We start from the raw sequence: 12,011 nt of genomic DNA, 5'->3' as shown, positions 1-12,011 counted from the left end.
GTCCAAAGATTAGTCTGACTGCCGCATTCTGCAACAGTTGTAGGCGTCGCATATTTTTTTGGGGAAATTGCCAAATAGGCAATGTTACAGTTAGGTGATCAGACGCACGCTCTACAGAGGGGGAGTACTGTATTTCCTTCCTGGTGTTGATGGTTGTTCCAAGTTTTGAAGGCGACATAGGTAAACAGAGAATTGAAAATACATTTGTACTTAGTTCCTGTGGGAGAGGGGAGAATCATCAGTGAAGCGCTGGAGATTCAGGCAGATGTGAAGTGGAGCTCTGAGGCTACATAGATTAGAGTTTCCAAGGAGTAAATTGCACCCCTCGTGCAATTCTGTGCTATAAACCTTCAGGTCTATGGAGGTCTATGACCGGCATAAATGATACACCCAGATGCAGCGTTTACACATTTAATTTATAGCTTTCTGTAAGTTATGCACATAAATATTTTGACCCGGGAGCTAATCTAATCTAAGGCTTGGCTTTATATACCGAGACATCAATCCAAGAAAGCTCGACTCGGTTTACAATAGTTAACAAATAAAAAACATAAAGAGTACAATACCTAATTCTATCTCGACTAAACTACTGTGACACTGTCTCTGAACTCAAAAGCTTTGCTACCCCGCTTGCAACTAGCCCACAGTGTAGCAGTTAGGCTTATATTCAGACTCTGGAAATTTGAACACCTATAGCCCTACTATTAAAAAAAAAAACCCACTACACTGGTTGCCCATAGCAGCCAGAATTAAGTTTAAATTAGGCATTACAGCTTAAGATTTTGTCGGAAAATGTCCCCACCTATTTAACTGAACTGGCCACCCCACGCCGGGATGCTTCCAACAGACACTCCAATGGAAACTTGATGCAGCTGAAATTTCCAGCCTGCAAAAACATCAAGTCCTCGAAACGATTCACTTCATCTATTCTATACCAACGAACGCAGTGATGGAACCAACTTCCAGTCACACTATGTGGTCTGTGGTCACTAGCTCAGATTCAGAAAACTTCTAAAAGCTCGTTTGTATCAAGATGGCGAGTCAACCATGAAAGCCTTGCAATTGTAGCTGGATCGATGTCATAGACAACTCGGCGAAAGACAAAGGCGCACGCCGACAACTGAGCGCAAGATGGAGGCGCGCGCCAAAGAAAATTACAGTTTTTAGGGGCTCCGACGGGGGGTTTTGTTGGGGAGCCCCCCCCCAGTTTACTTAATAGAGATCGCGCCAGCGTTGTGGGGGGTTTGGGGGGTTGTAACCCTCCACATTTTACTGTAAACTTAATTTTTTCCCTAAAAACAGGGAAAAAGTGAAGTTTTCAGTAAAATGTGGGGGGTTACAACCCCCTACACCCCCCACAACGCCCCCACAACGCGGCGTGATCTCTATTAAATAAAGTGGGGGGGGTTCCCCCCACGCCCCTCCCCGTCGGAGCCGTAAAAACTGTAATTTTCTGCGGCGTGCACCTCCGCGCTGCGCTCAATTGTCTGCGCGCGCCTTTGTCCCGACGCGCTTTTGACCTGACACCGGATCGATGACCCACTACTAGCTACCTAAGGAAACTCCCTGGGTATGTTGTTGAACCAACTTTGTAACTATAATCACTTTGAATGTTCGGGCCAAACTGTACTTTGTAACCTCCTGAGTAATTTGAGCCAGCCTGTAATCTGACCTTGAACTGAATAGGTAAAGGGGGAATGGAAAACTTGATTAACATAAAATAATATTTTGCACGAGCCCATTCGTACTCATCCATCTACCAGTCTGACCCATGCTGACTCATGTAATGATTCAGCAATGACACTAATTCCCTTCCCAATGCCTTGATCAGAAAGAAAAACTGCACATCATCTGTATAAAAGCGAAAATTCACCCCAGATCCTCCAACAATTTGCCTTAAGGGGCTAAATAAATATTAAATAACATTGCCAATAAAGCTGACCTCTGTGGGACACCTCTTCTAATCGGCAATGCTAATGATACCGCCCCTCCACTGCACACACACATTGACCACTCAAACAAATAAGATATAACCCATTTGAACACAACCCCTTCTTAACTTCTTTAATCTGCCTAACAATAACTCAGAAGGCCCTGATTGGTTCAAATTGAAAATTTTGAGCCAATCAGGGCCTTCGGCCCCTCCCACTGCATCCCAAAATGCATTGGGAAGGGGAAGCCCCGTCATTTGCATCACGCAGCCCTGTAGGCAGGAGGGAGTGGGCTTCCCTCCTGCCGTTTTCTCATCCGAAGGTACAACGGGTCCAGTGATATGGTAGGGGTGGCATGTTGGGGGGGCATGGAGGGGGGGGGACTAAGATGTCAGGGAGAATCCCTATCAGCTGAGCCGTCAGGAATTCCCGAAACCAGCTCAGATGATGGGGATTCCTCTGCCACGATCAGACAAGGTAGTTGGTGGGTACGTCTACAAAACTTGCTATGGTGTGTTTTTCACATGGACATTTTTATTTTTAAAATGGACAAAATAGATAGACGTCCTAAGCACCAAAACTTACATCTAGCTCATTTTCAAAAATAAAAGATAGACATTTGGCAGCTTTGAAAATGGACATTTTTCCTACTGTGTTTGTGGAAATCTTGCACATAAGGTCCACCCTCAGACTTAGACACACCAGGATCATCTTTAAATTCGCCTGCCTCTGCTTCAAAACCTTAGCAGGCTCTTCACCAATCTACCTATCTGAGCACCTTGAAATTGCAGGCCCCTCTCGTACACGAAACACTTACCTGTTTTCCTTTCCTTCCCTGAAGGGCTGCCTCTACAAGAAATTCCTCGACAGATCCCTAGCATTTCAAGCGGGCAAATGGAACAAATGCCTTACAGCCCTCATCTCCAATTCCCCCCCCTATCAAATGTTCAGGAAGTCAATCAAAACCTACATTTTTGACAAATTCCTCTAACTTCCCCCCCCCCTTTCCTGGCCTCCTCCTCTGACCTCGACATACTTCCAGACTCTCCGATTCCTCCTGTAGGGTCATGAAATGGTTAACTGTTGTTTAAAATATTGCTCTGGTCTACATAGCTGAAGAAAGTGTACAATCTATTGACTTCATCTGCCTGAAATGTATGTCCCTACCTTACCACATTGTAAGCTGAATAGATAAGAGTTTGAGCCATGATGTACCCTGCCCTTCTGTACATTTAACATTTAGAACTGTAAGAGTTAGATAAGTGACCTGCTAGTGTGAGCTTAGGACCAATAATAATTGTAGAAAAGTTATAGAAGTAACAAATGAAAATTGTAGTTTTTGCATATATTAGTTTGCAAAAAGGGCATAAAAGTCCGTGTATTTCCTGTTTCTGACACTCTAGTAGGCAGGCTGTTAACTGCACTAGAGTCCGGTATACCGTAATAAATTTCTTGTACTTTCTTCACGCCTCTGACTTTGTGTGTCCAAGTGACCTTTTACTCCGATCTTGTTAACCACTAAATGGCTTAACAAAATGGATCATTCAATCCAACTAATTATCCCGTCTTCGTTACTCCTCATACTAAATGCCTCTGCTCTGCCATATGTATCACCGCCGTATGTAACACTGCTGTATGCAACACCGCTGTATGTAACTTACAGCAAATGTAACTTCACTGTAAAAATAACTTCACTGTAAATGTAGCATCGCTGAAAATGTAACTTCACTGTAAATGTGCAGTCTCTTCATCTGTTAATCGCATAGAACTTCCATGGTAATGCGGTATACAAGAATAAAGTTGTTATTATTATTATTATTATCACTTAGGCCCCTCTTAGAGCTTCTTTTACTAAGCTGCGATGGCGGTTTTAGCGCCCGCTAAATTGCAGCGCGCACTAGACGCTAACGCCAGCATTGAGCTGGCGTTAGTTCTAGCCGCGTAGCGCGGGTTTAGCGCGCTAAAATTCTGCGCACGCTAAAAACGCTATCGCAGCTTAGTAAAAGGAGCCCTTAGGGCTCCTTATATGAAGGCGCGTTAGCGGGTTTAACGCGCGCGACTTTTCACCACGCGCTAACCCCCGTGCTAGCCGGAAAACTACCGCCTGCTCAAGAGGAGGCGGTAGCGGCTAGCATGGCCGGCGGTTTAGTGCGCGCTATTATGCGCGTTAAACCGCTAACGCGGCTTCGTAAAATGAGCCCTTAGTGTTTAGTGCATGCTAATCTCATAAATTTATTTGTATTTATTTATTTTTTTTTATTTAAAACATTTATATCCCACTGTCCAAAGTTCCATGCGGATTACAGATATAAGATACATAAATCATAACATACAAATAATTATACGTGTTATTTCTTCAGCCCTAAACACATTAAGCATGCTAAATCAGTACCCCTTAATCAATCCCCCCTTAATGTCTGCCTTTTCTGCTGCCCATTTTTTGATCACCATTTATAGAATCTGGCCCATAAAGTTTAATTTGGTGAGTCCCCTCCCCCCCACACACACACACTTTGGTAAGGTTAGGGTTACCGGATGTCTGGGAAAACCCGGACATGCCCTCTTTCTAGAGGACTGTCCGAGTTCCCGGACGGACACCCTAACGAGCTCCGGCCGCATCGAGGGGGCCTCTGAGCATGTGCGGATGACATCACACACATCCATAGAAACATAGAAGATGACGGCAGAAAAGTATAGCCCATCAAGTCTGCCCACTCTAGTGACCCATCCCCTTGTCTATGCCCTAATGACCCAATTTCCTTAACTCGACCCTCGTAGGGATCCCACATAGGTATCCCATTTATTCTTAAAGTCTGGCACGCTGTCTGCCTCGATCACCTGCACTGGAAGTTTGTTCCAATGATCAACTACTCTCTCCGTGAAGAAATACTTTCTGGTGGCGCCATGAAATTTCCCGCCCCTGAGTTTGAGCGGGTGCCCTCTTGTGGCCGAGGGTCCTTTGAGAAAGAAAATATCATCTTCCACCTCAACATGTCCCGTGATGTACTTAAACGTTTCAACCATGTCTCCCCTCTCCCTACGTTCTTCGAGAGTGTAGAGCTGCAATTTGTTCAGTCTCTCTTCGTACGAGAGACCCTTGAACCCCCGAGATCATCCTGGTGGCCATCCGCTGAACCGATTCAATTCTGCGCACATCTTTACGGTAACGTGGCCTCCAGAATTGCACACAGTATTCCAGATGAGCATGCTCGAGGCCCTCGACGCAACCAGAGTTCGTCGGGGAAGAAGACGAGGCTTTGAAGGGGCTGGGCTGGGGGGTAGAATGAGGCGGGGCTTGAGGTGGAACAAAGCGGGGCTGGGGGCAGAATGGGGCAGTTCCATGCATCCAGGTTTGTGAGGCTTCAAATATGGTAACCCTAGGTAAGGTTATATATTGGAATTTGGAGCCTTCACTGATTCTGCCTAACTGTATATTACTAAACCTTCAAGTAAAGGGCAGAGAAATATGAAACCTTTTAAACCTGATACTTCTTAATTTGTAATTGTGGAAAAAAAAAATTTTTTTTATTATTCCATCTGCTTTAGGGCATTAAGTTTGTGACTCACTCTCTTTTATAGAAGAATTAAAAGAAAACCAATCAGGGCAGACGGGAGGGAAAAAGCTTTTCCATCCTATTTTTATAGCCTGTTCAGGATATTATAGCACAACCAGAGGAGGGCATCGTGTGTTGGCCAGTGGCCAGACCAGAGGAAGGAAGGTTCAGGGAAACGAACAGTGTGAAGGGACAAGGAAAGGTTAGACAAGGGGTCGTGCTTTCGTGTTCTGCCTCGTTCTGTACCTGGGCTTTGAGAAGACGGCAGAACCGAGGTGCAGAAAGTTTGAACTGAAGGAACGAGATTCATTAGCCGAGCAGGAGCCTAAGGGACATTTGCAGGCGGCATCTCCACACGGTGAAATAGCTGCAGGCAAGGCTCCGTTTTTGGACAAATTTGAGGGCAGCAGACTCCTCCCCATTTTTGGCCGTACACGAGGGCCTCTGTGGCCTACTTCTTTGAAAACGACGCCTCTCAGGAGCAGGGAATGGAGCTGTGGTTTTGCAAATGAATAATCGAGTGGGCATGAAATGTCCTCTGAAGGGAAACCGGGAGAAAGGGGAAATGTTCAAAGTTCTGCTTCCCTGTGCAGTTACTTGAAAATTCTGTTCTGTGCTGGAAAATTTGTTTTGGACTCTCTAGATGGAAATACCACCTGGCACAGTTCTTTCCTTGCTGGTTTTCAGCAGTTATTAGGCTTCGCAATTACTGTATTATTTTGCTTGCATGTTTATCGGTTGCACTTGTATTGAACATTAACCTTATCAGATCACACTGCGTTGCCCGCCTAGCTCTTTCCGGATGAATGCATTTCCATCTGTCAACATTGTAACCTGTTGAGGATTTATTTGAGATTGACTTGAATATAAATATTTATAACGTACGTAATGTGTGTGTATATATATATATATATATGCATCAGTGTTTTGATTCAAGCATGTAGCCGGGGGGTCATGATACTGTACTGAAACGTATTATGGTTTCTTTCCAACATACAAAATTGTTTTTAACAGGTAGTTGAAAAAAAATGAACGCTGATTTTTATTCATATTTTCATTGTTTTTGGTTTTTTTTTCTTTTAAATTCCAGAACTTTAAATGGTGGCAAGCCAGCTGGTACTGTTGAAGTTACCCTGGTAAACATGGGGGAGGCAGAGGATGGGGAAACGGACCATATCACCACAGATGCGCAGGGACAAAAGGTAAGAACTTTGGACTGTTGTACAAATTAAATTAGGAACGATCGACTGTGCCAGATGCCAATAAAAACGCATGGAGGCAGAGATGGTGAATCATCCTCATTATTCAGAGAAAGAACTGAATGAAAATAAAGCCATGAAGTGAAGAATATGTTGCCCGACAATTGTCTCGCAAAACAAGTACGTTTGCATATCCCAGAAGTGTCTCGGGCAGGGAAAAGCATTGCTGAGCTGTGTTTGGTTTAAATCAAAACTTTCAAACCGGTTTTATTTATTTATAGCCTAAGTGGTTTACATTCTGCTGCTCAAGTAGTTTCCCTGTCTGTCCCAATGGACTCACGCTCTATTAATAATTGGGAGGAGGGTGGGAGAAAATGATTGTTTTATGTATTACTTGTGTAATTAATAGTGCGTTTTATGTTCAATTAATTGTATTGCACTGTCAAAGTTTGAAAATCAATAAAGATTAAAAAAAAAAAAATGTACCTGGGACAATGGGGGATTAAGTGACTTACCCAAGGTCATATGCAGCAGCATGGGATTTGAACCCACAACCTCCCAGTTTATTATAGCTTTATAGCCATCAGCTGGAGAACTACATAAACATGCTGACCAGGATTATTTCTTCCCCCAACACTTTGCCCTCATTAAACAGGAATTTGATTTTTAATGACAGTTCACTTTCTTATGTAAGGGTGTGAAGGAGTACATAGGTGCCAACATTTCAAAATTATTGGGGAGGTGCCAAACATGGTACAAATTATCCTTCCTTAGACACAGTGAAAGAGCTTCTCAGCATTGAGAGTGCTGAGCCTGAGTCCTCCACCTGCCAGTAGGGGGTGCTGTTTCACGATCATTTATTTATTTAGATTTTTATCCCGTCCTCCCAGTAGCTCAGAACAGTTTACAAGTAAACATTCACAATGGAGTGAATTGGACATACAAGATTATACAGTAGATTTAAATACTTGGACATACGAGACTGTGCATCAGTTTAGATATAGGGACTATACAGCAAATTAAGAACAGTAGTTTAAATATAAGTAGTTTAGTTTAGATACGAGTTATTTGAGTATAGGCTGAGAGTGGACTATACAGAAATTTAGGCAGAAGATTAGAATGGAGAAAGAAGGGTAGAGGTGGAGTTTAAGGGGGTTGGGTGTAGACTGAGGGTGACCTTTAGTTGAACAGGAGGGTCTTTACCATTTTCTGGAATATCATTAGTGAGTTCTGTAGTCTGAGTTGAGGGGGGAGTTGGTTCCAGAGTTGGGGAATGAAGTGGCTGTATATGCAATAGTGAGGGAGGGACAGGCAATCTCTGCAGGACTTTAGGGAGTCTGCCTGCCCCTAGTGATTGAAAACACAATATTGAAGCACCAGCTTGCAGGGGATTGGGATTAGAGAATGACACGGTGACAAAATTCATCACCGTTCCCGTCCCCGCGGATAACCGCGGGAAATAATCCCATGTCATTTTCTAATGTCTATTTCAACCTCAGTCCTTCTACACCAGCATTCTTCAAAGCAAAGCTTGCGGGTCAGTGGTTGTGGCCATTCATACTCTGATTCTTATGTGAGCCAAGGATAATGAAGCCATTGTGACATCACTGATGCAATTGGTTCTTAGGCACTGGTGGAATGAGGCATTATGACATCACAATATCTGCTCTGGATACCAGAGACTGTCATTCTGTAGTGTCTGTTTCAACCTCAGTCCTACACCAGCATTCTTCAAAGCAAAGCTTGCGGATCAGTGGTTCTGGCCATTCATACTCTGATTCTTATGTGAGCCAAGGATAATGAAGCCATTATGACATCACTGATGTAATTGGCTCTTAGGCACTGGTGGAATGAGGCATTATGACATCACAATATCTGCTCTGGATACCAGAGACTGTCATTCTGTAGTGTCTGTTTCAACCTCAGTCCTTCTACACCAGCATTCTTCAAAGCAAAGCTTGCGGGTCAGTGGTTGTGGCCATTCATACTCTGATTCTTCCCTCTTTCCTTAAAGAATGACATGAAGATGGTTTCCCGCGGTTATCCGCGGGGACTGGAACGGTGATGAATTTTGTCACCGTGTCATTCTCTAATTGGGACTTGTATACTTTCTGGTTTCCTTATCTGTCCGGTAGTCTTACAATCTATCTAATGTTCCTGGGGCAGTAGAGGATTCAGTGACTTGCCCAAGGTCACAAGGGGCAGTGCAGGGTTTGAACCCACAGCCTCAGGGTGCTGAAGATGCAGCTCTAACCACTGCACCACACTCTCCTCCTGCCAATGTAGTTGAAGGATGCCCACTAAGCTTAGAGGGAGCAGAGCTGTCTTCTATGAAGGGGTATACAGGTGAGATCTGTGGTCCAGGCGCGTCGCCAACGGCAAATGCGCCCTGTGTGACACACCCTCAGCTGTTCGTGTTGCACTTCCGCCCTGTCCATTTTGGTAACATCAGTAAGGGAAGCCAATGGACAGTGCACAGTTCTTCCTTTGTGCCCTGTGTGGCTGCACATAGCTAGCTACGACCATGCTGTGGTCCTCCTTAAAAGACAAACAATCTTATCTAATCTTTGGTTTATATATCGGGTCATTTCCCAGTGGAGCTCGACTCGGTTCACATATAATTAAGACTAGAACATAGGAGAAGGAAGAACTAATTAAAAACGAAAGTACATAAGAAAAGCTTAAGAAAAATAATTATTTCGTTGAGGCTGTAGTTAAACCATTTAAAAATTGCAAGAAAAGCAAAGTTTTCAGAAATTTACGAAATAATTGCAGCTGGCCTAAAAGCCTAATGGAGTCGGGAAGTTCATTCCAGATCTCTACAAACTTGAAAACAAAAGATTGACTGAGCTTCCCAGCGGATTTAATTCCCTTAAAGGAAGGGAAGGCTAACATATCTTTATGTGTTTCTCAAATGGCAAAGTCTAAGGGTATTCCAACATAAGGGGACAAAAGGATCAAACTAAACTAAAACTCTAGACTAAACTAAAGCTTAACTTTGTATACTTGAGTCATCATTCTGAGAAGGCTTGACTCGGTTTAGAGAAGCTTGAAGAACCTAAAGCGAACTGGGAGCCAGTGAAGCTTTATCAATAAAGGGAAAACATGATCATACTTTTGTTTCCCCAAAATGAGCTTAGCTGCAGTATTCTGTATTAACTGAAGTCGTTTTAGACTGCCCAGATAAACTGAGTTACAATAATCTAGCTGAGAAAGCACAGTGGATTGTACCAACACTGAGAAATGTTCTTGATGGAATAGTGATTTGATCTTTCTCAACATGCGCAGACTAAAAAAAACACTTTTTTGTCAAATAATTTATCTGTTCATGAAATGTAAGTGATGAGTCCAAGTTTACACCCAGGACTCTGGATGAAAAATCTATATGCAGTGAGATACCTGTTTTCAGTGTAACAGAGGAAGGGAGGTTTTCTAATCTTGACCCAATCCAAAGCAATTTGGTTTTGGCAGCGTTCAGTTTCATTTGAATAGACAAAGCCCACAGTTGAAGTTTAGAAATGCAGCAGCCTATACTAGGGACCAGGTTGTTAAGATCAGGATCAACTTGTAATAAAATGAAAATATCATCTGCATAGGTATATGAAAGGCAAAATCTTTTCAGAGAAGTCATATATACGTTAAACAAGATTGTCAACAGCGGAGAGCCCTGTGGCACCCCATTTCCAAGTGGAGGAAGTCTCACCCTCCAAATATACCTCATAAGATCGCAATGAAAGGAATTTACTAAACCAATTCAGTACAGCTTGGTTTAAACCAATATCTGATAACATACGAATCAGGATGTCGTGATGAACGACATCAAACGCAGCAGACGGATCAAATTGCAACAATACCGCACATTTATTTTGTATCTGTAAATTTTGAATCTTTGAGATTAACGATAATAGGAGAGTCTCTTTACTAAAGTTTGGTCTAAACCCAAGTTCAAATGGTAACAAAATAGAAAATTTCTCCAAGTAATTGGAAAGTTGGCTAGAAATAATTGACTCCATCATTTTTGTCAGAAGGGGCATATTTGCGATTGGACGATAATGAGAGGGAACTGTAGGGTCCAGATCGGAGTCAAAGTTATGTTCCCCATACTCAACGAAAAGTAACCATTTTCAAGCAAATGATTTAATAGTGAAGTCAACCATATAATAGCTTGTAAAGGAATATTCCCAAAAAGATAAGAAGGAAAAGGGTCCAATTTGTTAACTATTCACATAATATTGAAACATAAGTTTCTGAGACTGGATCAAAGGTGTTCCAAAAACGATCCACTGGAATTACCGTCGGCCTATTGGGGCTTAAAAGGAAGTCGTCAGGGTTTATAGCCAGAAATGTATCTCTAATGAGTGTAATTTTACTATTAAAAATTTTTGCTAACTCCTCTGCAGTTGGAATACTTTGATTACTTTGATTATCTGAACTAGTAATTTTTTTTTGCAATTCTAATTTCTAAATGATATTTCTTGATGTTAACTCTCCAAATCTTCTTGTCAGATTCTGAATTAGTTTTTTTCCACTTCCGTTCCAATCTTCTACACTCCTGTTTTAACTCTCGATGATAAGATGAAAACCAGGGCGCCTTCCGTGCATAACTCACTGATTTGGTTGCTAAAGGGGAGAGAACTTGAAAGGTACTTTTTGATAATCCCTTCCAGCCTTTCCATAGATTTTCTGACAGCTTATCAGAAGATATGCAAGATAGCACCACCTTAACAGGTGCGTAGCCGGGGAATCTGACCTTAAGGGGAGGATGTTGAAACCCCAGGTTCAGAATGAAGCAGGGCAACCTAGATGAGGAGATGGAGCGTTCCAGGTTTTGAAGTCGGTATTTTCTGATATTTCAAGGGCTCCCCAGGAGAGATGGAAGCTTCTCCTAGCTTGTAGGCAGAGAGTGATTTCCGTAGCTGCTATGTTCGTGTCACGATGTCCTTGTGTTTGTGTAATCAAGCTTTAGAGCTTGAAATGTATTTTCTGTGATCCTGGCCAGCAACAATATTTCTTCGACAATAGAAATGTGGTTCTGTGACTCCTTGCTTACTATTTATAAACTGTGAATTAGGAGGAAATTTTCCACAAAAGCCTGTCCTTTTTTCTCTTTCTCTTTTCCCTTTTGGTTTGATAAAGTAAAGTTGTCTCTCTTGCTCCGGATTTTTGGGGGTCTTGTTCCCTGGGAATGTGGTCTTTCTACAGGAGCACAAGGACACTGCACCTTTTCTCTCCTCCTCCAGAATGTAAGCCCTTTTGAGTAGGGACCGTCTCTTTTTTAAAGCACAGCCCTGCTTGTGTCTGGTAGTGCTTTACAAACAATATTTATT

The 12,011-nt window shown here is 42.7% G+C and overlaps 1 protein-coding gene across 7 annotated transcripts in view; it reads left to right on the top strand.

The window, feature by feature from the left end:
- INPP4B (inositol polyphosphate-4-phosphatase type II B) overlaps positions 1–12,011 on the top strand; it is an 812,760-nt gene that overhangs the window by 365,248 nt on the left and 435,501 nt on the right. For 5 of the 7 annotated variants that reach the window (XM_033939865.1, XM_033939855.1, XM_033939874.1 and 2 more), the window contains one exon: positions 6,576–6,687. In XM_033939865.1, coding sequence (XP_033795756.1) covers positions 6,576–6,687 — 112 coding nt within the window. Of the gene's footprint in view, positions 1–5,621; positions 5,688–6,158; positions 6,367–6,575; positions 6,688–12,011 lie in introns of those variants that run through there. The other 2 variants (XM_033939909.1, XM_033939900.1) reach the window with 2 other exon arrangements.

Source organism: Geotrypetes seraphini, chromosome 1 (genome assembly GCF_902459505.1).
Source record: "Geotrypetes seraphini chromosome 1, aGeoSer1.1, whole genome shotgun sequence".
Taxonomy (NCBI): domain Eukaryota; kingdom Metazoa; phylum Chordata; class Amphibia; order Gymnophiona; family Dermophiidae; genus Geotrypetes; species Geotrypetes seraphini.
The sequence above is the reverse complement of the archived record's forward strand: the minus strand, read 5'-3'. Positions and strand labels throughout refer to the sequence as shown.